General features: G+C 41.1%; 10 protein-coding genes across 10 annotated transcripts; 7 read left to right on the top strand and 3 right to left on the bottom strand.

Moving 5' to 3' along the window:
* The first annotated feature begins 176 nt into the window (after positions 1 to 176).
* BCR41DRAFT_348082 (Pmm1 phosphomannomutase) lies at positions 177 to 1,849 on the top strand. Its single transcript, XM_022023220.1, has 6 exons — positions 177 to 415; positions 522 to 633; positions 862 to 938; positions 1,040 to 1,131; positions 1,251 to 1,350; positions 1,476 to 1,849. The coding sequence occupies exons 1-6, from the start codon at positions 326 to 328 to the stop codon at positions 1,767 to 1,769; spliced, it is 765 nt and encodes a 254-aa protein (XP_021884068.1). The 5' UTR covers positions 177 to 325; the 3' UTR covers positions 1,770 to 1,849.
* Positions 1,850 to 2,071: 222 nt separating this feature from the next.
* Positions 2,072 to 3,246, top strand: BCR41DRAFT_301437 (hypothetical protein; the record flags this gene model as incomplete). Its single annotated transcript, XM_022020623.1, has 5 exons — positions 2,072 to 2,396; positions 2,510 to 2,562; positions 2,654 to 2,776; positions 2,895 to 3,052; positions 3,162 to 3,246. 5 exons carry the CDS (start codon positions 2,072 to 2,074, stop codon positions 3,244 to 3,246), a joined length of 744 nt encoding a protein of 247 aa, XP_021884067.1.
* A 102-nt stretch (positions 3,247 to 3,348) lies between these two features.
* Positions 3,349 to 3,806, top strand: BCR41DRAFT_393496 (hypothetical protein; the record flags this gene model as incomplete). Its single annotated transcript, XM_022028568.1, has 2 exons — positions 3,349 to 3,466; positions 3,562 to 3,806. 2 exons carry the CDS (start codon positions 3,349 to 3,351, stop codon positions 3,804 to 3,806), a joined length of 363 nt encoding a protein of 120 aa, XP_021884066.1.
* A 150-nt stretch (positions 3,807 to 3,956) lies between these two features.
* Positions 3,957 to 6,493, bottom strand: BCR41DRAFT_348079 (surface antigen-domain-containing protein). The gene is made up of 9 exons (XM_022023219.1): positions 6,380 to 6,493; positions 6,106 to 6,189; positions 5,674 to 6,000; positions 5,429 to 5,521; positions 5,200 to 5,331; positions 5,027 to 5,112; positions 4,702 to 4,900; positions 4,441 to 4,579; positions 3,957 to 4,328 (listed from the first exon to the last, which is right to left on the bottom strand). The coding sequence occupies exons 1-9, from the start codon at positions 6,386 to 6,388 to the stop codon at positions 4,009 to 4,011; spliced, it is 1,389 nt and encodes a 462-aa protein (XP_021884065.1). The 5' UTR covers positions 6,389 to 6,493; the 3' UTR covers positions 3,957 to 4,008.
* Positions 6,494 to 6,716: 223 nt separating this feature from the next.
* BCR41DRAFT_319003 (Piwi domain-domain-containing protein) lies at positions 6,717 to 10,308 on the top strand. Its single transcript, XM_022021334.1, has 7 exons — positions 6,717 to 7,304; positions 7,401 to 7,701; positions 7,784 to 7,882; positions 7,984 to 9,081; positions 9,181 to 9,337; positions 9,431 to 10,002; positions 10,110 to 10,308. Exons 1-7 carry the CDS (start codon positions 7,011 to 7,013, stop codon positions 10,124 to 10,126), a joined length of 2,538 nt encoding a protein of 845 aa, XP_021884064.1. The 5' UTR covers positions 6,717 to 7,010; the 3' UTR covers positions 10,127 to 10,308.
* Positions 10,309 to 10,680: 372 nt separating this feature from the next.
* On the top strand, positions 10,681 to 12,878 carry BCR41DRAFT_348074 (isocitrate dehydrogenase [NADP]). The gene is made up of 7 exons (XM_022023218.1): positions 10,681 to 10,857; positions 10,956 to 11,050; positions 11,198 to 11,263; positions 11,395 to 11,655; positions 11,768 to 11,911; positions 12,021 to 12,157; positions 12,301 to 12,878. The coding sequence occupies exons 1-7, from the start codon at positions 10,767 to 10,769 to the stop codon at positions 12,836 to 12,838; spliced, it is 1,332 nt and encodes a 443-aa protein (XP_021884063.1). The 5' UTR covers positions 10,681 to 10,766; the 3' UTR covers positions 12,839 to 12,878.
* A 137-nt stretch (positions 12,879 to 13,015) lies between these two features.
* Positions 13,016 to 14,897, bottom strand: BCR41DRAFT_348073 (integral membrane protein DUF106-domain-containing protein). Its single transcript, XM_022023217.1, has 6 exons — positions 14,742 to 14,897; positions 14,591 to 14,613; positions 14,236 to 14,362; positions 13,856 to 14,130; positions 13,568 to 13,729; positions 13,016 to 13,423 (listed from the first exon to the last, which is right to left on the bottom strand). The coding sequence occupies exons 1-6, from the start codon at positions 14,768 to 14,770 to the stop codon at positions 13,068 to 13,070; spliced, it is 972 nt and encodes a 323-aa protein (XP_021884062.1). The 5' UTR covers positions 14,771 to 14,897; the 3' UTR covers positions 13,016 to 13,067.
* A 285-nt stretch (positions 14,898 to 15,182) lies between these two features.
* Positions 15,183 to 15,533, top strand: BCR41DRAFT_393492 (hypothetical protein; the record flags this gene model as incomplete). Its single annotated transcript, XM_022028567.1, has 1 exon — positions 15,183 to 15,533. The coding sequence occupies one exon, from the start codon at positions 15,183 to 15,185 to the stop codon at positions 15,531 to 15,533; it is 351 nt and encodes a 116-aa protein (XP_021884061.1).
* Positions 15,534 to 15,732: 199 nt separating this feature from the next.
* BCR41DRAFT_393491 (hypothetical protein) lies at positions 15,733 to 17,002 on the bottom strand (the record flags this gene model as incomplete). Its single annotated transcript, XM_022028566.1, has 3 exons — positions 15,733 to 15,987; positions 16,100 to 16,382; positions 16,554 to 17,002. 3 exons carry the CDS (start codon positions 17,000 to 17,002, stop codon positions 15,733 to 15,735), a joined length of 987 nt encoding a protein of 328 aa, XP_021884060.1.
* A 692-nt stretch (positions 17,003 to 17,694) lies between these two features.
* Positions 17,695 to 19,251, top strand: BCR41DRAFT_348070 (Phospholipase/carboxylesterase). The gene is made up of 5 exons (XM_022023216.1): positions 17,695 to 18,113; positions 18,247 to 18,265; positions 18,354 to 18,519; positions 18,683 to 18,921; positions 19,033 to 19,251. The coding sequence occupies exons 1-5, from the start codon at positions 18,007 to 18,009 to the stop codon at positions 19,210 to 19,212; spliced, it is 711 nt and encodes a 236-aa protein (XP_021884059.1). The 5' UTR covers positions 17,695 to 18,006; the 3' UTR covers positions 19,213 to 19,251.
* The last annotated feature ends 2,233 nt before the right edge of the window (positions 19,252 to 21,484 follow it).

Raw genomic sequence — 21,484 nt, 5'->3', positions numbered from 1 at the left:
CTAAACATACCATGGTGATTAGGATGGTTGAGGAGGAAGGGACAAGAATAAAAGAGATGAGATGGAACAGAGCAAAAATAAAGAAAATCAAATAAAAGTTGTCGTCCAATGAAAAGACGACATCATAACAGGGGCAGCAATGTCCCCCCAATTTGGTTGTTTATTCACTTGTTGCACAGAATTCGAACACGTTTAAAAAAAAAAAAGCTTCATTATTTATATTGGCCCATTCATCTTTCTCTCTTTCATCTCATTCACTCATTCAAATCCTTCTTCTCCGTCCTCTGTTCCATCCGCCTTCTTTCCTTCATTTAAATTCACAAATATGACTGGCCCATCTGACTTTTCTGACCGCACTCATCCTGACACCATCTGTCTGTTCGATGTTGACGGTACTCTTACACCTGCTCGCCTGGTAAAATCTCATTTTTATATCTCTAACCCTCTGAACCGGACAAGTCTTTGAGTCATACGACTAGCCTTCTTATTAAATCAAATGTTTTCCCTGATTTCACCTGTAGGGAATCACCCCCGCCATGGAGCAGACCCTTGCTGAACTGCGTAAGAAGTGTGTAGTTGGCTTTGTTGGAGGATCTGATCTCAGTAAGCAAGTCGAGCAACTCGGACCCAATGGTAAAGGAAGATTATCTTTTTTTTCATGCTATTCCCTTTGAGTCACCAAGCGTTAAGTTCTAGTGAATCAATTGATAATGCACAAGTCTTGGACGGTTATTTGGTTGAAGAAACATGTACCAGCAATGAAGAGAAAAAAAAAAGTCCATCTAGGGACAGCGTTCTGGAATTTGGCCCCTAGATGTTCTCGCCCTAATCTTTTGTTTATGTCCGTGCCTCTGTATTTAGTCCTCCAGAATTTTGACTACTGCTTCTCTGAGAACGGATTGACCGCTTATAAGAAAGGTGTCCAGCTTGCTTCCCAGGTTTGTAATGATCACTGCATTTGATATTATGAATTTATTGATATTAATGACGATTGATCATTCCAACTGACATGCTATCTGCCCTATTACGTCTAATATAGAGCTTCATCGGACATTTGGGTGAGGACCGCTACAAGAAGCTTGTCAACTTTGTTCTCCGCTATATCGCTGACTTGGATATCCCCGTCAAACGGTAAGTTGTATTCACGAAGTGAATGTGAAATGCCCTTTTGATTTAGAGCAGCCGGTCGCTTGATCCAATTCAGTAGTTAGTTTAGTATTAACAGTATTTACGCGATATTATAAAATTAGTGGTACATTCATCGAGTTCCGCAACGGAATGATCAACATCTCACCCATTGGACGCAACTGCAGTCATCCTGAGCGTAACGAGTTTGAGAGATTCGATTTGGTACGTCGGTCTGACATGTTGAACACCACAACGTATATTACTTCTGAGAATGGGATGGGATTGATTATACCAAAGTTCTAATACGAAACCTTCATTCTTTCATTTCCTTGTTTGTCTCGCAATAGGAGCACAAGCTTCGTGAGAAGTTTGTCCTTGCTCTCCAGAATGAATTCCCTGATTATGGCTTGACTTACTCAATTGGCGGTCAGATCTCGTTCGATGTCTTCCCCACTGGTTGGGATAAGACCTACTGCCTTCGTCACATTGAGCATGAGAAGTTCAAGACGATCCACTTCTTTGGCGATAAGACTTTCAAAGGAGGCAATGACTATGAGATCTATTCCGACCCCCGTGTCATCGGTCATTCTGTCACCAGTCCCGTGGACACTGAGAGGATCCTCAGGGAACTTTTTTTCTAAAGAGTAGAATTGTCAAGTAAATCAGACCCGTTAGAACTGTAACTTTTTTTTTTATAATAAAATAAAAAATAGCAATCCACATATGTTTTACACACTTGTTCCTGAATTCTTTTTTTTTATTGTGCATCAATTGTACAACTATGGTCTGGCCATTTACATCAGACTCTTCAAAGGATAAAAATGATTTTGTTTCAATTGCATCATCAGCACGGGATTCTATAGAGCATGCAGGACAGGATGCAAAAGAAATTCTTCAGTCCACAAAGGCATCTCTCGAGGACCTGACTACCTCAATTGAGGAGATGACCTCCACCGCTTCTGCTGCTTCATCGTCAACAGTTGGCATCATCAAATTCGCTTTTTCCAGTATTCCAGATTCTGTATCGCCCTACTTGATTACTTCTCTTATCTTTGGAGTCGGGATTGCAGGCTCCGTCTTCTATAGGAAACGTCTTCGTCGCATCCCTAATGTAGAATACTTGACGCCCAATAGTTTACAAGGAAAGAGAGTTCTGAAGGGCAAAGTCACCAGTGTCGGAGACTCGGACAATTTTAGATTCTACCATACACCTGGGGGTATTTGGGCAGGTTGGGGCTGGCTCCGACATGTTCCCACTGGCAGCAAAGGTAAAAAAAAAAAAAAATGAGAATTGATTTTGATGGTTTTCCATTCTGACCAATAAAAAAAAATTTTTTTTAACGGTTTGTTGAGGATGGATACGATTTGTGGGACTGATTAGAACTAAAGAATCAGACGTTACACATCCGCCTTGCTGGGATTGATGCCCCCGAGGTAGGTGCTGCATATCAAACGATCGGTATATAAGCATCGGATTTAGATTTGTCTAAATGTTCTAACGTTTCTTTTGAATCTTTTGATTTAGGGTGCGCATTTTGGTATGCCGGCGCAACCATTTTCGAAAGAATCATTGGAATGGCTTCGGAAGGAGGTGAATGGAAAGACTGTCTTAGTCAAACCGTATACAAAGGATCGTTATGATCGTGTGGTATGCAAACGAAGAAAAACCAAGGTGGCTCGTCAATGTAACACCATGAATTTGCTCCGCATTCTAAATAATGGTATGAAATATACACCCTTTTCTTTTTTTTTTTTTCTTTTTTTAGGTCTCAATGGCTTGGTATCCAAGATTTTTGCCATTCCTTCCCAAAAAGAATGTCAGTTTGCAACTGCTTAAGGTTGGGTATGCGCAGATTTATCGACAGCATGGGTTCGAATATGGTGATATGCTCGATGAATTTGAACGGATCGAGACGAAAGCAAAGTAAGTCTTTTATTTTATATTTTCTTAAAAGTATCCTACTTTTGCAACACGCATCCTTATCACAATTCTTTTATGTTGCTTTTTTCTTTATTTTTGCTTCATCATTTAGGAGGCGCAAGATTGGAATTTGGTCCCAAGAGAACATGGTCAGCGCGGCAGAGCATAAGAAACAATATCTTCGAAAAAAAGAATAATGGTGGCAATAAGTGTTAAGTGACTTGTAAATTGAGTGGCGATAGTTTAATAAAATTTATTGAAAATGATGCATTACTCATGTTCTTCATTCCCGTAACATTATGTCGTCCTCGGTACCTCTACCAAGTCTTATGGACATTGTCCAGGACCTCTCCATATTACATACGGCATCTATTTCGCTCACGCAACAATCACTGAATACCAAAATGTTAGATGAAGGTATGTTGTGTGAACGTTTTGAAAATAAGAACAAGTCTCAAATTCTCATTAATATTTTTTATTTTTTATTTTATTTAATATTTTAACACTCAAAGATATTACAAAGCCAGCAAAGACAAGTGTACAAAAGTTGGAGCAATTCAAAGCATCGACAGAAAGGAGTCAACGGGAGGAAGGGGTGGTCGAAAGTGGGTTCGAAGTTGCCGCAGATTTCTTAAAAATGCAACAACAACTCTCAGTTTCCAAGCAGGAAATGAATACGCTACAGGAGCGCATTGCAGGGCTAGAGAAGGAATTGACGGAAGTGAGAGAGCTGATCGCATTCAACCCTGTCAAATAAATGTGCAACACAAGCACCATGGAGCCAACATGCAATTATAATTGAATGCTCTTTTTTATTATTTATTTATTGAATTCAAATCTAGGGTAGAGGGCTTACAATCCGAAAGAATCCAATCTATTCTTCTGTACTTTTTTTTTTTTTTTTTTTTTTTTTTTCTCATTAGCTGATCTGTATATTATCAACAGGATTGACTAAGTATTTATAAAAAGTTAATGCCAAGACCAAGCTGCCATCCTCTTGAAATAGCATCCGATTTAGTGGCTATCAGAGGTAGTGCAAAATTGAGCTCGATACGAACTTGTGGATGGCGGTAAACAATACCAGCTCCAACTGAGACACTGGGAATCTTTGTCAAGTCATTTACGGTCTTCATGGCCGACTGACCTGGCTCAACACTGACCAATGTTCCTGCATTAGCAAAGACGTGGGCCTTGAAAGAATCTCGGGTTGTAAGACCAGGGAATGGTGTCAATAAGCTGACACCCGCAGACACGTAGGCGTCACCGCCGAGGGAGTCGTCTATTCAATACCAATTGGTGGCCAAACATTAACGTGTTCACAAAATTAGCAAAAGCTAGCGGCAAAAAGGGAAGATTGTCGCTAAAACCAATTATGAATCGATTGCTTGTACCTCCTTCGCGTGGGCCAAGCCCATTCGACTTGAAACCACGAACAGACATGGGGCCTCCGAGGAAGAAGCGGTCTGAAATCTTTGATTTCTTTCCATTCAAGGAGTGTAGGTATCCTGACTTTACAGTTGCGGACAGAATCTAACAATAATAACAACAATAACAACAATAACAACAACAATAAAGACATTCAATATTAGTATCCGAGCATGGCATTACAGGAGCACTACAGAAAAATGATTACATTTTCCTATGGTCCATACATATCCTGCATCGTTTGAGCGGGCGATTTGAGCCTCGACCTCTTGGCGCAAATGGTTAACATCTCCACCCAATCCAGCATACTCTTGAATTACTCGCACCAAGTGGCCTGTTGAAGGCATCAAGGGCTCGTCTCTCATGTCGTGGATCCACATGTGAGTCAATGCTGATTTCAAACTATGGCCGCATTGTTCACGAATACTACAAAAGGTCGGGTACATCGACGCGTTAAAATTTCGGCATTAAAATAGTGATCAGCCGCTTTCATTCATGGTACTCGCTTTACTATCCATACAAAAAAAAAAAAAAAAAAAAAAAAAAAGATACCTAAGTGACGCCTTTTCAGAAGGTCGACAGACTTCTCGCCAATGGCCTTCGTATGCAAGCTCATGGTAACCGAGAGGACTGATTGTCTACATTAAAAAAGAGAGAGCTATCAGCTATGAAGAAACTGAGAACCATCAATGTAACGTTTCTATGGATCAGCAATTTTGACTTACGGTATATTTCAAAGAGGTGCCCTTCAACTCTTCTTCATACGAACTCCATTGAGTGTTATTTCTAGCCTGACTGAAGAAATTGACTGACAAATTTTTGTCTGGGTCTGCAAGAACAGGAGTGGCAAGCGTAAACTGTATGAAAAGTAGCCATCGATCCAAAGCTGTTAGCAGGAGTAAATTATTATAATTATTTTATCCCAGAGTATTGCAATATTCGTAAAGAAAGTACCTGGAAGGCAGATGATGTACGCGTTCCGAAGGCCATGCTAGTGCTCAAGGTCTCAGCGCCGCCGAAGACGTTTTTGAGGGTCATCGCTCCATACTAGTTACATATAAAAACAAAGGTCATTGCAATAGATATATAAGTCGATAAATTCGCGTCTCCTTAATACCAGCGAGGCGTCTGCTTATTTGATTTGTTTTTCCTATAGATCCAAAAAAACAGTTTGATATGTATTGTTGTTGATGCATTACCATGCTAGCTTCAGCGTTCCCAGCCTCTGTCCCGGTCCTGATCTGAAGTCGGCTGCTTTCCTTAACCCAGATACCTAAATCGACAAGATCCTTACGATCTGCCAGCCAAGGATCATTGGGACTGTCAAGCTGCAATTTTACATCGTCAAAGATCCCGAAACGTTCCATCCTGCGCACAGCCTGTCGACTCAGACCAATGACTTCGTGAAGTGATCGTGCCTCGAATGTGGGTTGGAGAATGCGGTACATGAAGGACTCTCTGGTCTTAGACGCGCCGCGGACAGTGATCTTGTGCAGCGTCATGGGATCATGACGAATGTTATCGATCTATGGTATGCATTGGCACGTTATTAAGTTGACAAAATAATTAGACCATTGAGTATTATATATAAGAATATCGCGTCAATAGTTAAATATTCATCGGCCCATTACTATGGTCTGAATATGACGGGCAGCCTCCTCAAACTCCTGCTGGCGCTTCCGATGAGCGGCCATCTCCTCCTGAGTCGGTTGTTCCTATATAAGAGCAATAAGCAGCATTTTTTTTTTTTACTTGTCAGGTCAAGGTGACTTTGTTCCTCGGAATCGATTTTTTTTTTTAAAAAAAAAATAATAATAATAATAAAACAAGTGCTGCTTGTGAGAGGTTTCATAGTATGCTTGTTGATTTTAAAGCGAGCAAGGATAAGCAGGGTGTATGCCTTACAGCAGCCATAGTTGGAAGCGTTGTGAACAAGTTAATTGTGTTGAGACGGAAGGCCCAGAGGCAGAAATGAACAGAGGGATGGACAAAGAACGATGATCTTTTGTCGTCTTTTGTGCCTAGGAGCAACGGTTTTTCGTCCCTCCATCGGACTGTTTTTTCATATTCCCTCCAATTGCAAGAAAGAAAGAAGCCACTTACCAAATGAAGTCTCGTATTTACATGAGTAAGATAAATTGCAAATTATGAGCCAACTGCTGACCCCGAAATGTCAGCTGCTCGAAGAATAAAACTTTTATTATCTACCGTTTCTCTTTTTCTTTTTCATCAACATCCATTCAGACATCCTAGTTGAATCAAGTGGAAAAGGTAATTTTTGAAACGAATGCTTTCACACCCTGAATAATCCACATTCATTCCACCGTTCATATACACATTGTATTCAAGGCTTGTGGCTGTTGTTCTACCACCTTTTCTCCCTCTCTCTTTCTCTCTATTGTCTGTCTCTCCTTTGTTTTGTTTCATCACATATCCACTCTCTCTTTTTTTAGTTTTATTCTTGAATTACTCTTCATTCCATAATTCACACGCCTCTTAGTAACAACGATTTGTTTATCTCCTGCTTTGGAATCAGATGTCAGGATTGCAATTAACCGATTTCGTCAAACGCCCCGCCACGGGTAAGCTTGGCAGACCTATCACCGTCCGTGCTAACTTCTTCGAAGTTACCAAACTGCCAAATGTTACAGTGTACCACTACGATGTAACTGTGACCCCCGAAGTGCCTCCGCCTGTCAACAGAAAGCTTTACGATCAATTTATCAACACGTACGGCAACACAGACCTTGGTGGCGCTCGTCCCGTTTATGATGGCCGAAAGAGCTTGTTCTCTCCCAAGGACTTGAACTTCGATAGTCGCACTTTCGATGTGAGTATATTGCTATTCTCTTTTTATGGATATCGATTCTATATTAAATATAGTAATTGTTTTTTTTTTTTTTTTTTTTTTTTTTTGCTTTTTTAGGTGACCCTTGCAGGTGATGTTATCCCAAACTCTAAGAGGCAAATCCCTGTTTTCAAGTTCAAGGTTAAGAAGGTTGCGACCATCAATCTTGAGGAGTTGCACCGGTTTCTCCAAAGCAAGTCTGCTATGACCAACAACATTCTTACGGGTATCATGGCCTTGGACGTCCTGATTCGTCACAAGCCATCGCTGCTTTACGCCACTGTTGGCCGTTCTTTTTTCACGCCAGATGGAAAGCAGCCCTTGGCCGGTATATTGGATGTTTGGCGCGGCTTCTACCAGTCGGCCCGACCTACAGCGGGTTAGTAATTTATTGCATGCATGGCTTTAAGTCAAATCATCACGTGCTCATAATAATATTAACACCATCACTATTACTCTAGGCAAGATGATGATTAATTTGGATGTGTCTGCGACGGCATTCTTCCAGTCTGGCTCGCTTATCGAGATCGTTATCAAGGCTTTAAACCTCCGTAGTCCAAGTACGCACAACTGTTTCGCTTTATAGTTTATTTAAGAGACAACATATATTATATTTTGTGGGTGGTAGTACTTACTCTTTATACTTATGCCAATATTCTAGGTGACCTTAATCGCACTTCGCCTCCTCTCAACTGGGCAAAGGTTGAGAAGTTGATCAAAGGACTTCGTGTCACTGTAAACCATCGCGAGCGTTCTAAGCGTTCGTTCAAAATCTTTAAGCTGACACAAACGTCAGCAAGACAAACAAAGTTTACGATTGACTCTGAGGATCCGAACGTCAAGCCCATCGAAACTACCATTGAGAAATATTTCCAACAAACATATGACAAGAGGCTGCAGTACCCAAACTTGCCTTGTGTTCTGGTTGGTAAGACCAGCATGCTGCCCTTGGAAGTATGCTCGGTTGTAGAGGGACAACGGTACATGAAAAAGCTGGATGAGAAGCAGACAGCTGACATGATCAAATTCACCTGCCAGCCTCCCCACGTTCGTGCTAACATCATCAAGGACGGCCTAAGGATCCTCAATTATAACAACAACGAATTCTTGCAAGATTTCGGCATGAAGATCTCATCTGAGATGGTTACAGTCAGAGCTCGTACTCTTCCTGCACCCACTATTTCTTACCATCCCACCTCCCAGGAGGCAAACTTCGTTCCCAGGGACGGTGCCTGGAATCTTCGTGGCAAGAAGGTTGCTAGAGGAACTACCCTTGGTTCCTGGGGTGTTATTGTCTTTGGTTCGGAGCGTGACATTCCTCAACCACAACTAAATGCTTTCATTCGAGAGCTGATCACTACGTGCACAGATACGGGCATGACTATTCCTAACAAAAGCCCCCCAATCCTTTACGCTAATCCCCATGGCAACATTGAGGGTTCCCTCAGACAAGTCTGGCAACGTGCTGGTAACCTTGTCAAGAGTCAGCCCCAACTAATTCTCTGTGTTCTCCCTACGACTGGGGTGCCCCTCTATGCAGAGATCAAGCGCGTCACCGACACTGTTTTGGGCGTCTCTTCGCAGTGTATTCAATCCAAGCACACTCGCGACCCTAAGAAGCAGTACTGCGCAAATGTCTGCCTCAAGATAAACGTCAAGCTTGGTGGCATGAACTCCCATCTTGCCCCCAACATGCTGCCCTTCCTTACTAGCAAACCAACCATCTTGTTTGGTGCAGACGTCTCTCATCCTCCACCAGGTATTGATTTTGATTAGGTTTTTTAAGCTTATTTTATTAGTCTGTCATTGGTGCATATTTTATTAACTGATCCGCTATTCCAACTTCATTAAATAATAGGTGACTCTGTACGTCCCTCTATTGCCTCCCTGGTCGCCTCCATGGATGCCAACGCATCTCGTTATGCTGCATCGGTCCGTGTCCAGAATGCCAGAACAGAGAACATGGTGGATTTGAGTGACATGGCGGTTGAGCTGCTGAAGACTTTCTTCCAGACGTAAGTGTTTATTTGCTTGTTATTGTTGTTATTTAATTAACATGCTCATGCTCGGTTGTTTGATGCGTTTTGTCTCTGTATTTCTGCATCTAGTTGTGGAAGGAAACCAGATCGCATTTTGTTCTACCGTGATGGTGTCTCGGAGGGTCAGTTTGCAGAAGTCTTGAATACCGAGGTGAAGGCCATCAAGACTGCATGCACGCGTCTTGAGGCGACATATAATCCTAAGATTACATTTGTTGTTGTCCAGAAGCGCCATCATGCACGCTTCTTCCCTATGAAGCGTGAGGACGGTGACAGAGGCGGCAACTGCAAACCTGGATTGGTGGTTGACACGGATATTGTACATCCGTTTGAGTTCGACTTTTATCTTCAAAGTCACGCTGGTCTCCTAGGTACCTCGCGTCCTGCTCACTATTGTGTGCTACATGACGATAATAAGTTCACATCAGACGAACTGCAGGACTTTACATACAAGATCTGCCATTTATACGCACGATGCACACGCACTGTATCTATGGTCCCGCCTGCATACTACGCGCATCTTGTTGCAGCACGCGCACGCTTCCATTCTCGTAGTGAACAGTGGAGTGACAATGCCTCGAGCGAGTCTAATGCAGGTGATGCAAGCTCCTATCTTCCTGTCAAACCAGAACTACAGAAGGGTAATTTTTTTTTTTTTTTTTTTTTTTCCTTTGCTTGATGATGAGGCTTCAGTTCTGTAGTCTGTTTTTTTGTGACTAATCCATTTTAATTCATTGTTTCAACTTAGTTATGTGGTTCATGTAAGGCAAGCTTCACCTTAGTGTGCAATCAAAGTCATACATCTATAAAATGAATATTTCCGTCAACAACTCAATGTAGAACAATAGCGGTATTGCAAACACAAAGATTAGCAACAGAAGATATTAATCCAAATGCAAATGCAAATGCAAATGAATAAAGAGAATCTTATTTCAGTAAGTATCAATAAGCGTCAGTAAGCATGAAATGGTTAAAAAAAAAGAAAAAAAAAGTATTGTAAGAACGGGGAAACAAAAGTAAACTTTTCGTAACACAAAGATCTACCCCAATAAAGATGAGTACAGACGGTGTTTTTAAGAGTGCCACTGATGGATAAGATAGTCTATGAAGAAGGATCTGACCCGGCCACGACACCGGCCCAACGGATTAAAAAAATAAGATCGGAGCCTCTTTTTGGAAGCGCGATGTTAGAAAATTAGTGAAGTTTAATCGCAACGATTAGTCACGATCTCTTGTCTGTTTTCGCACGCGATGACTGGGCTGACAGCTGCGCGCACATTCTCGTTATGGTTTAGTTTATGATCGTTATCAGATATTCTCTCTTTCTCCTTTTCTCTTTTCTCTCTTCTCTTTTCTCTTGGTTCTTTTCCTCAGGCTTTTTCTTCGCAACTGTAATAATCGCATCATGTCCTTGCTCGCTTCTACCGCTCGTCGCTCCCTCTCTATCACTAGAGCAGCCACTTTGGTCTCCCTAAACTCACAGGCCACTCGTGCATGCAAGTCTACCCCCAGTTTTATTTTATTTTATCTCTTACAGTCTAAAGTCTGTCTAACAATCATGGATCATCTCAATCCAAACTACAACACCATCTAGACTCCAAGGACTCTCGCATTCAGGTTGCAAATCCTGTGGTGGATTTGGATGGAGATGAAATGACGCGCATTATTTGGCAGTCGATCAAGGAGAAGGTAGACTTGCTACAACAAACAGCAAACAGTAGCACAGCCATTGACGTTGAGGGGACCTCATGGATGAAAATGTCCAAATATCCATTAATGAAAGACGACAACTGACCCTTTTCTATCTTTTCCTATTTTAATTTCCAATTGAGATAGTTGATCCTACCACACGTCAATCTCGATATCAAGTACTATGATCTGGGTATCGAGCACCGTGAGAAGGTAATCTCTTCCTTTGAACAAATCTCTGATTGAATATGGTTATGAATGTTCAAAGTGATGTTGTACTTACCATCATTTATGACCACCATTTTACTCTATTTCTCTATCCTTGCCATCTATTGCAAAACTAGACAAATGACCAGGTGACAATTGATGCTGCAGAGGCGATTTTGAAGTATAATGTCGGTATTAAATGCGCGACCATTACGCCAGACGAGCAGCGTGTCAAGGAATTTAATCTTACCAAGATGTACAAATCGCCTAATGGAACCATCCGCAATATCCTTAATGGAACCGTCTTCAGAGAACCCATCTTGCTCAAGAGTGTACCCAAAATCGTACCAGGCTGGGAGAAGCCCATCATCATTGGACGCCATGCTTTTGGAGATCAGGTAAAGCTGTCACAAATGAGCAGTCAAACCAACTCTTACAAAGTCAATCTGTCTGCATTTGTTCTAAACTTTTTTTGTTTTTTGTGTGTATGTATGTGTTTGTATACCATAGTACAGAGCCACTGACTTTGTTGCAGAAGGTCCTGGCCGCTTCGAAATGACTTTCACGCCTAAAAACGGAGGCGAAGCCAAGAAATGGGTCGTCTACGACTTTGACGGCGCTGGTGTTGGAATGGCCATGTATAATACTGATGAGGTATTTTTTTTTTTTTTTTTTTTTTTTTTTTTTGGATCCGATACGATGCACAAGTATGATCAAGGCAAAATATACCAATTCTCCTTGTTTTTTTTCCTGCTTCCGCTAGTCAATCACTGGATTTGCTCACAGCTGCTTCCAGATGGCATTGTCCAAGAACATGCCTTTGTATCTCAGCACAAAAAACACCATTCTTAAGAAATATGATGGACGCTTCAAGGACATTTTTGAGGCAATCTACCAGAAGTAAGGCACTCTAATCTTATCATTTGGAAAAGCAATCATTAACTTGTATAACACTGATACCCTGCTTTATTAACTTTTATTTATATATTTGTTTATTTATTTGTTAATTTATTGTTATTGTTCATGATCTGGTATATTATCAGGAACTACAAGAAGGAATTTGATGACAAGAAGATTTGGTATGAGCACCGATTGATTGACGATATGGTCGCTCAGGGGCTCAAGTCCTCTGGAGGATTTGTTTGGGCTTGCAAGAACTATGATGGAGATGTTCAGTCCGATATTCTGGCGCAAGGCTTTGGATCTCTTGGATTGATGACCTCGGTCCTAGTGACGCCCGATGGCAAGACTATGGAATCAGAAGCTGCTCATGGAACAGTAACACGTCATTATCGTGAACATCAGAAGGGCCGTGAGACCTCCACCAACCCGATTGCCTCCATCTTTGCCTGGACCCGTGGATTGGCTCACCGTGCTCATTTAGATCAGAACGAGGCTCTTCAGAAGTTCTCGTTGGATCTGGAGAAGGCCTGCATTGATACTGTGGATGTCTCAGGTATCATCACCAAGGATCTTGCATTGGCAATCCATGGCAGCAAGTTGGAAAGGAAACATTATGCTACCACAAGTGAGTTCATGGAGGCCATCACCAAGAATTTTAATAAGGTTCGCGGCCTTTAAGTAGTTGCAGTATATAATAGTTGAACAAATAAAAAAGAAGAAAAAAAAAGTAAAGTAGTATTATATATAAAATGAACTTTTTAGAGTCTTTCTGTTTTTATGTAGAATTGTATTCAATAATCTAGTGATAGCTATCAAAAAATAAAATAAAATAAAATAAAATAAAATAGCAGCGACGTCGTCATTTTTTTTTTTTTCTTGTTTTTTAATCCATTCTCCAGCAGTATCTTTAAGCTTGTCTTCTTCCCTTCTTTTTTCCTCCCGCAGCGGCCGCTGCTGCTGCAACGGCTGCCGGTGATGAAGATGATAAGGATGACGTTGATGGGCCACTGACACTTGTAGCAGCAGCTTTTGCCTTCTTCTGATCCACTAGGATAGAACGGGGGAGCTTTCCATACTTGACCAACAAACGGGTCTCAACATTATTCAGTCCCCACTCATGCTCTGTCAACTCGATGTTTTCCTTCTCACTCAAGAAGATCTTGTGCATATCCTGGGGTTGACCCGTTGGACTCATCTGAGGACCAGCAGCGGGACCCATGCCCATGGTTGACATTGCTTGCATATCACGCATGGCATCCGCAGCTTTTTTTTTTTTTTTTTTTTTTTTTTTGCAGAGTATCAATTGCAAAAGACTCAATCAATATTAGTATTGGATTTCTTTAAAACGGGATACTGACTAGATTAGAAAGTTGGACTTAATGTCTAAACATTAATATATTCACATACCATGTCCACTACCAAGGATAAGAGTAAAGACACTCTGAAGACCGAACAAGTTAAGGAAGTACCAAGAAAGAGATGATACCCAACTGACATCCATATCTTGTGTCTCAATTCCGCGCTGTAACATGCTCTTGAAGCGGATTGTCAGTGGGAACGGCAACTTGACTGTTTAAAAAAAAAAAATGCGCGCAAGGAAAAATGACGGAAAAATAAACTTGTAAGTCTAGAGTTTCTCTTTTTTTTCCTTTTTACTTCATGAATATATATATGTAAGGAAGGAAGGAAGCATACTCAAAACAAATCCTGAAAAGAAAAAGTTGATCCAGCCCATAATCACGGTCTGAGGAACAATGTTCATCATGTTCTTCTTCATGCCATCCATCATAGTCTCAACATAGGCTGGATCCTGCATCACATTGCCCTTGGGTTTGTTTCCTGCTTTTGGATCCTTCAAATATGTGCCCTTCTCGAAGGCCTCTGTCAAGTAAGCCTTACGTGCCTCGAATGCGTACTCGGGCAAGTGATTTCCGTGCGCACGAAGGATACTGCCTCTCTGAAGGCCCTTACTATGAAGAAATACATGAGTATTTAATAAGAAATAAAGTTGTCAACAAAAATGGACAATGATTGAATCATTTCTGAAGCAAAAAAATACAGATCAAAGACTTTACGTTTCACGAGCAGACTTGAGGTCGGCTTTCCTAGGAGGCCCGTTCAAGAGGACGGTGACTTGATGACGAACAACACCAACGAGAACCATCACCAACATAATAGGCAACAAGACCCAGTCCCTAATAGCTGTTTTTTTTTTATTTTTTTATTTTTTTGTATGGCGAATATTACGAAGCATGCCTTTGTTAATTTTGATTTGCGTGTTAAACTTTTGCTGTAATGATCCACGTCAATATATTTTGTTCCAAGAGAAAAGCTTTTTTTTTTTTTTTTTTTTTATAAAAATATTTTTTTATTATTATTATTATTCCTGGTTTGTTTGTTGTAGTTGTAAAAAGTATTGGGGGACTTTACCTGGATCGAGAAGCATTGCTTGCCTATACAAAGAACATTGATTTATTCATTGGAGTACTGTTAGTTGATGTCGTTCCATTGCGAAATCGTGGTCCAACACAGTTTAATATCTGGTATCCTAATCCTGTAGCTCGGAAAGTAATGCCCATACCTCTCCTGGAGAACAGTCCATGCGCCCATTGATAACTGTGTCTGCGTAAAGTTGTCCTTGTGAGAAGAGGATGGTTTGTGAAATAGAATAAAAAAAATAAAAGGATGGTAGAATGACGGTTGTCTACTGTGATGAGAAAGATGAAGCTGAGAGCACTTGGCGATGTGGTCGTTGGTAACGTGACACCAGTTTTTTTTTTTTTTTTTGACGCGCTTCTGCCACAAAGAGAAGACCCTACCTTTGTCGATCGTCTTTGAGTTTCTTTGTGGGTGGGGTCTATTATCTTTGTAACGTTGAAAGATATATCAGTTGTTCCTCAACCCAGAAAATCACGCCAATGTGCATTAGTTAGACAGACACTGGTCTGAAGAAAGATTTTTTCTTTCTTCCTACTCTCCCATACTCTTTAGTGCACCGATATTTAATATTTGCTGTCAAACAATGCTGGCCCTATTCATCCTTCCTACAGATTTGATACTTCCAATCACGACTACGCCATTGCAAGAGGCAGAGCTCCCAACTGCCACACTCCCATTTGTTCCCATTATCACCACAGTAACATCTATTCAGAATCCACGTTGGACATGGACAACGCGTGGCCCTTTTGCACCGTCGTCTTCTATTCTTGCCGGAGCAGGAGGTGGAATTAAGAACTCAACTATTGGAGATTCAAACAAGGAACCTACTCTTGTACTTTACGGTCTTTCAAATACGTTAGCCTTTGTGGTCTGCTTGATGCTCATCCCGTCAGTCTTTGTCTGGTGCTGCATGCGACGTCCAATCTCCAGGTAGAATGTTATTAAAGCTTCTAATAATAAAAAAAGTTATATTCAATTATATTTTTATGTTGGCTGTTATATACAAGTTCAACCGCTCTTTTTTTTTTTTTTTTTTTTTTTTTTTCTTTACTACACTACATGCTACATGGCATTCCGCCTTGACTTTTTTTTTTTTTTTTTTTTTTTTTCTCTCTGCGTTCAAGCAAAGAGGTTTAATTGTCATCCCTCCCCTTTAAGAATTGAGTTGCCAAGTTCCCGATGAGACCCATCGCATCAACATTGCCTCCACCGCCGCCGCCTTTCTTCTCATCGTCATCGTTATCTCCACCGCCCATGAAGGCACCGAGGATAGCTCCAAAACCAGAGCCTCCACCCTCTCCAAGGCCGGTGATCATAGACAACACCTTTGTTTTAATGTAATCAGGAGAGAAAAGCTTGGTACGAAGCTCGCCTTCCAAGGACTTTGTCTATTGATTTGAATGATTACATTAAAAGAAAAGAAACTAGTGTTTAGACTACAGCTTTTTTTTTTTTTTTTTTTTCCAGAATTAAGAAAAGATATCATGACATTTTCCTTACCATCTTGGCCTCAAAATCCTGAAGATAGGGTTGAATAAGGAGCAAGACCTTGGGAGCCAAGATTTTCTGGACCATTTTTTGAATTTTGCCTGTGTGGCCACCAACTTTTTCAACATCCGTTGCGTCTCCACCACCCTCAACAGTTTTCTCGCCTGGACCGTCTTCCTCGCCGCCCATAAACTTGAGAACAAGACCTGCAGCCATGCCCAACAGTCCACTAGAACCACCGTGTTCATCAATCATCTCTTGAATGGCGCCTCCAATGGATGCTGGCAGGTGTGCGCTTTTAACATGATTTGATTGAGGTAAAGAAGGTGAAATGTGATTGTTAAATTTTTTTTTTGTATTCCAATCATCTCCTTCAAACTGTGGGAATTTTAATAACAAACTATCATAGCCCAGTTTTTTTTTTTTTTTTTTTTTTTTTTCTTTTCTTTTCTGTTGGGAAACTTACCTAATCTTATTGCCAATGTTAGTACTGACCTGCTTGATCACAGGCGCAGATGCTGCCATGGTTGTCGAGACCATGCCTTCTTTACCACTCTTCAAAAAGTCAAGATTCAATGAACCCTGACCTTCTTCCTCCGTGGTCTGTGTGAGGACTTTTCGAGCGATACCCATGACACCGTTGGTTAACAACAGGTCCATACCCTCCGAGGCAGCTTCGACTGTGAATTCAGTGACACTCTTGACACGTTCAAAGAGATCGTCGCCCATGACATCGGCTAGTTGCGAAACGATGGGATTGGCTTCGGAGTCCTTGATGTATTCAACCATTGTGTTGGGCATATCCCTCTTGAGCTCGACCTTAGTCTCATCCAGTTCCTCAGTAACTTTTTCCTGAACATGAGGACGGCCGTACTCCTCAAGGAAGTTCATCAATAAAGGTGTAAGCTGCTCCATGACTTTTTTTCGATTTCACCGAAGGACAATTTAGGGCGTGTGTTCGAGAGTTTATAAAATTGAAAGGGTACGTCGAATGAACGAGAAGATATGAAAAGAAAGAATAGAAGAAATAGAAGAAAAAGAAAAAGAAAAAGAAAAAGAAAAAGAGTTCTCTGTCAGAGTGCTAAATATATTTATACTACAAATTGAAGGTGTTTTTTTTTTTTTTTTTTTTTTTTTTTTTTTTTGGAATGGGGCATGGAGAGGATGGAATGAAATGGTCTGAAGTGTTTGGAATCGAGAAACGTGTTAGAGGTATGTGTGGCAGATTGGGCCTTTTTTTTTTTCTTTATCATTTGGACCAATTGCACTTTCGCTACGCGAAGAATAGCGATGTCACAATGGGATGGAAATAAATGCTTCTTTCTTAGGCTTCTTTTTGCTTGCATAATCAATTATTCTCTATTCCAGTTCTACGCTTTACTCCACAGTTTCGTCAATGTTATTCATAGATTGTTATATAATATTCTATACAAATACATGTATAAATGGATCTTATTATTTCATGTACTTTGTTACTTTGTTATTAAAATTTACAATCGGAGATCTCATCCTTTTTTGCCCCCCTGCCTGGGCAGAACCAACGCGTCAAACGCCCAAAGGTCCTACGCCTTCTTTCCCACCCCCAATTCATTTCAATTCGATTCAAAAGCTCTCTTTGTCTCTTTGCTCCAGTTGCACAACAAGGTTACTCAACAGCACAGCACTGTACCTTCTCTCTTGCATGGTTTACATTCAAGGAGAACATTGCTTTTGCACGTGTTACTCCTTTCCACTTTCATCTCTCTTTCTCTGCTTTAATGACCCGGAATGGCATCATCTAGTCATTCAATAAAAGCTGATTCTCTTCATTGATCTCATCTTTTGTCCTTTCTTCATTCTTTTCTTCAATTTAAGCCGACCCGACCACTCTTTCCCGTACTTTCATTAAACCATAGGATAAAGTAGAGTAAAATAAAGCGATGACACTCTCTCCCTCAAAGCTGACTTCTGTTGTTCTGGGGCCTACTGCACAGCACACTGCAACAGTCATCTTTTTGCATGGGTATGGCGATACAGGAGCTGGATGGTGAGTATTAAAATTGTTTTACTTTTTTTCTACGCCAGCCAATATTCTGTTGTTTATTGGACAGTTGGACAATTGGACTATTGGACTTACCCCTGACCTGAATGCCGCGCTTTCTGATTATCTGATTGTCCAGGGCACCTTTTGGAGAGCAAGTAAGTTTTTGTAATAAAATAAAATGCAATAGGAAAACAATTAAGAAAGAAAAGATTGACAATCATTTCTCTCTCTACTTTTTATTAGTGGAGTAAACAACTACCTCACGTCAAGTTCATCTTCCCTACTGCCCCTGCAATCCCAATTACGATCCAAGGGGGAAAGTTAATCCCTGCATGGTTCGATGTCATTGTGGCTACTGCAAGTGGACGTAAGCAGGATGAAGCAGGGCTTATTCGGTCGCAACAAAGTTGTAAGAATTAATCATGAATAACCTCCAAACGAGTCTTGCACCAATACTAAAAAAAAAGTGAAAATGATGACTAAAAGCTCTGTGATTTTTTTTTTTTTTTTTTTTTTTTTACTTGTTATGCTACTTTGTTCAATTTGCTCATTAATTTTGCTCCCGTATAAAGTAATGCAACTCATCCGTGATGAGATTGCACAGACCAATATCCCAGCCGACAGGATCATCGTTGGGGGCTTTTCTCAAGGATGTGTCACTGCAGTTCTGGCCGCATTGACGTTCGAGCACCGACTTGCTGGAATAGTGGCCCTTAGCGGATATATGCCTTTACATGAAAAGGTCATGACCATGGTCAAGGACGCTAATCGTAATACGCCCATCTTTTGGGGCCATGGTGACTCTGACAAGGTATTTTTATTATAGCACAGAAGAAAAAGAAGGAAATGATCTAATGGTCTAGTTGCTGTATTAGACTATCTTCATCTGCTGTTTGCTAAATGTTACAATTGATAATAATAGACGGTGCAATACGATATTGGTGAACAATCTGTGGCTTTCCTTCAAATGTACAACTACAAGGTCGAGTTTCACACGTATGCTGGAATGGGCCATAGCGCATGCACACAGGAGATCTCGGACATGGTCAAGTTCTTCCTAAAGATATTTGAAGAAGTGTCCCCTCTAATGGCCAAGGCTTAAAAGTTTAAAAAAAAATAATAATTAGTTATGAAATGTGTGATCATTTTTGTCTATTTTGAATAAAATTGGACCTTGACTGGTTTTCTATTAGTGCAGAGCCTGGACAGTTTTTTCCAAATCTAATCCCTATGACGCGTCGCAATGCGCAATGGAAGAAGGACACTTTGCTCGAACCTTGCCTATAAGAATATGATCTTTTTGTTGCGAATGAGTATTAGGATTTGTGCAACTCCATAAACGGAGGACTGGGGTAGCCATTGAGATATACATGTATATATATATATACCCTCCCTTTTTTTTTTTTGTTCTGGCCCTTGTTAGAGATATATATTTATATATAAAAGAGAATGCTGAGTAGGAATTTTCTTTCGAGAAGTTAAAAAGGTAAAAGAACCTATTGGTTCATTTTTCTCTGGATCCTGGCGGCCATTAAATTTGCTACTGGTGCCTTTGAGTCATGATTTAATAAAGGTCTGTCAAGAGAAGTTTATCAAAGATTTGGAAGGGAATGGTTTGATGTATGTATAAATATATATATATATAAGATCCGGTTTCTTTGCCTTGTGTGGGGGGGTGGATAGCATGAAATATTTGTATACAAAAGTATAGACGGGAAAGAACATAGTGACGATCTTTTTGCCACTTGTTTTAGTAAGTAAGAGAGATGCAAGAAAGAAACTCAGACATGTAAAAGAGAAAAATGCTCCACATTTTTCCCCCTAACCTTTTACGAAAGGCTTTTTTCCGTTGGATTTGACTCAATACGAATATGTTGTGTCATGCATGCACTACACACGGATGTGTGTTCATTCCAATGGCCCATATTGCATTTATCCAACTGTTTACAGTAAAAGTTTTCTAGCATTCTCTAAAAAACTTCTTCTCCCCTTTTTTTCTCCTCTCCTCTTTTTTTTTTTTTTTTTTTTTTTTTTTTTTTTTTTTTTTTTTTTCATTCTTTTCTCATTGTCTTTCATTCTCTCTACTCATTCTTGTCTGCCCAATGGCTGACAACTCTAGGGACTTTACCGTTCAGGTAGATTCTCCTTCCACCGACAATCCTTCCACTCCTTCCTCCTCAACGCTGTCTTCGATCCAACATGACAACTCCACATCTTTACATCTTTCTCCCACCAATGACACCAATATCTCCACTCTGAACGAACATCTTCCACCTAGAGATAGAGATCGAAATAGAAATCGAATTGATCTACCTACCATTGCATCACCCACCCCTCTGAGACCCAACGCAGGTGCCTCTTCGGGCTTTGCCTTCCCTAGCGCCAATGCTTTCACAACCTCTGCCGAACCAAGGGATCTATTCACTCCTGAAGGCACCCCACAGGAGACTCCCGTTCCTACTCCCCAGGGATCTCCCTCAGCAGGGTACAGAAAACTCAGTCTAGGTGTTGAACGTTTTGCTCGAGCCGTTGAGGATCATGCTCCTATTGGATCCTTCTCAGGAACAGTGCCACTACCCTCACTCTCTCGGAACGATCAACCTGCATCCGGAAGAAGACCTTCACACACACTTTTAGACACTATTTCGTCTGGCAAACCGTCTGCTGACACCACATATACCCGTTCACCATGGGCCAATGCTTCTCAGGCAGAACCACCGAATAAGAACATAGGACTCAACCTAAACTCGATTAAAAGAGCAATTTCAGGCAAGCGTCGTCCGCAAGACTTGACCATGGCCGATCTGGAATACAACAAAACCCATAATGACTACAATAATAGCAATGATAAGGGTAAACCGTCTGATAGCACTGCTGCTAATCATTTGGTCAATGGCATAGCGAATGACCTTCGCGGTCCTACCAACGACGGTACTCCTCAGGCCGCACTATCATTTGCACCCAAGCCCGTTCTGTCACCGGCCATGGATCCTGTTAGGTCCTTGGCAGGCATCAACGAGAGCCAATCCTCTCGAGGCAATGAGGCTAGGCGGCGTTTTGAGTCGAACAATAGTCATTCTTCTGCTATTGCCAGCCCTGTTACTGAAGGGCGAGTGCGTCATAGGAAAATAAAGGGAGGAGTTCTAAGTCAACTCCTCAAGTTGCAAAGGAATGAGGCTGCTGCCGCCACTGCCTCAAGGTCTCCAAGCACAGCCAGTAAATCATCTGGGCCACTTGCTCAACATCCGCAGATTAAAAAGACAAAGAAAGGTTCCTTTTATCGATCATCCTCCAAGAACAACTCACTTGCAGATTTGGCTTCATCCGTTACCACCACACCAAAAGTATCTCCTCGAAACTCTATAATTTTTGAA

The sequence above is a fragment of the Lobosporangium transversale genome (genome assembly GCF_002105155.1).
Source record: "Lobosporangium transversale strain NRRL 3116 chromosome Unknown BCR41scaffold_7, whole genome shotgun sequence".
Lineage (NCBI taxonomy): Eukaryota > Fungi > Mortierellomycota > Mortierellomycetes > Mortierellales > Mortierellaceae > Lobosporangium > Lobosporangium transversale.
This window is presented reverse-complemented; position numbering and strand designations above follow the sequence as displayed.

Bases quoted from the DNA above. Each gene is read 5' to 3' on its own strand.
- BCR41DRAFT_348073 (XM_022023217.1), bottom strand. From the start codon at position 14,770: ATGGGCGCATGGACTGTTCTCCAGGAGAG. The intron at 14,614-14,741 runs GTATGGGCATTA...TTCTTTGTATAG, and splicing joins TGGACTGTTCTCCAGGAGAG to GCAAGCAATGCTTCTCGATC. The intron at 13,424-13,567 runs GTATGTGAATAT...AAAAAAAAAAAG, and splicing joins TATCCTTGGTAGTGGACATG to CTGCGGATGCCATGCGTGAT.
- BCR41DRAFT_348074 (XM_022023218.1), top strand. From the start codon at position 10,767: ATGTCCTTGCTCGCTTCTACCGCTCGTCGCTCCCTCTCTATCACTAGA. The intron at 11,051-11,197 runs GTAGACTTGCTA...CAATTGAGATAG, and splicing joins GGCAGTCGATCAAGGAGAAG to TTGATCCTACCACACGTCAA. The intron at 12,158-12,300 runs GTAAGGCACTCT...GTATATTATCAG, and splicing joins TTTGAGGCAATCTACCAGAA to GAACTACAAGAAGGAATTTG.
- BCR41DRAFT_319003 (XM_022021334.1), top strand. From the start codon at position 7,011: ATGTCAGGATTGCAATTAACCGATTTCGTCAAACGCCCCGCCACGGGT. The intron at 9,082-9,180 runs GTATTGATTTTG...ATTAAATAATAG, and splicing joins CGTCTCTCATCCTCCACCAG to GTGACTCTGTACGTCCCTCT. The intron at 9,338-9,430 runs GTAAGTGTTTAT...TTCTGCATCTAG, and splicing joins CTGAAGACTTTCTTCCAGAC to TTGTGGAAGGAAACCAGATC.
- BCR41DRAFT_348070 (XM_022023216.1), top strand. From the start codon at position 18,007: ATGACACTCTCTCCCTCAAAGCTGACTTCTGTTGTTCTGGGGCCTACT. The intron at 18,520-18,682 runs GTAAGAATTAAT...TCCCGTATAAAG, and splicing joins TATTCGGTCGCAACAAAGTT to TAATGCAACTCATCCGTGAT. The intron at 18,922-19,032 runs GTATTTTTATTA...TGATAATAATAG, and splicing joins GCCATGGTGACTCTGACAAG to ACGGTGCAATACGATATTGG.
- BCR41DRAFT_348079 (XM_022023219.1), bottom strand. The intron at 5,332-5,428 runs GTACTTTCTTTA...CTTTTCATACAG, and splicing joins GTACATCATCTGCCTTCCAG to TTTACGCTTGCCACTCCTGT. The intron at 4,580-4,701 runs GTATGGACCATA...TATTATTGTTAG, and splicing joins GCTCAAACGATGCAGGATAT to ATTCTGTCCGCAACTGTAAA.
- BCR41DRAFT_348082 (XM_022023220.1), top strand. From the start codon at position 326: ATGACTGGCCCATCTGACTTTTCTGACCGCACTCATCCTGACACCATC. The intron at 416-521 runs GTAAAATCTCAT...TTTCACCTGTAG, and splicing joins CTCTTACACCTGCTCGCCTG to GGAATCACCCCCGCCATGGA. The intron at 939-1,039 runs GTTTGTAATGAT...CGTCTAATATAG, and splicing joins GTGTCCAGCTTGCTTCCCAG to AGCTTCATCGGACATTTGGG.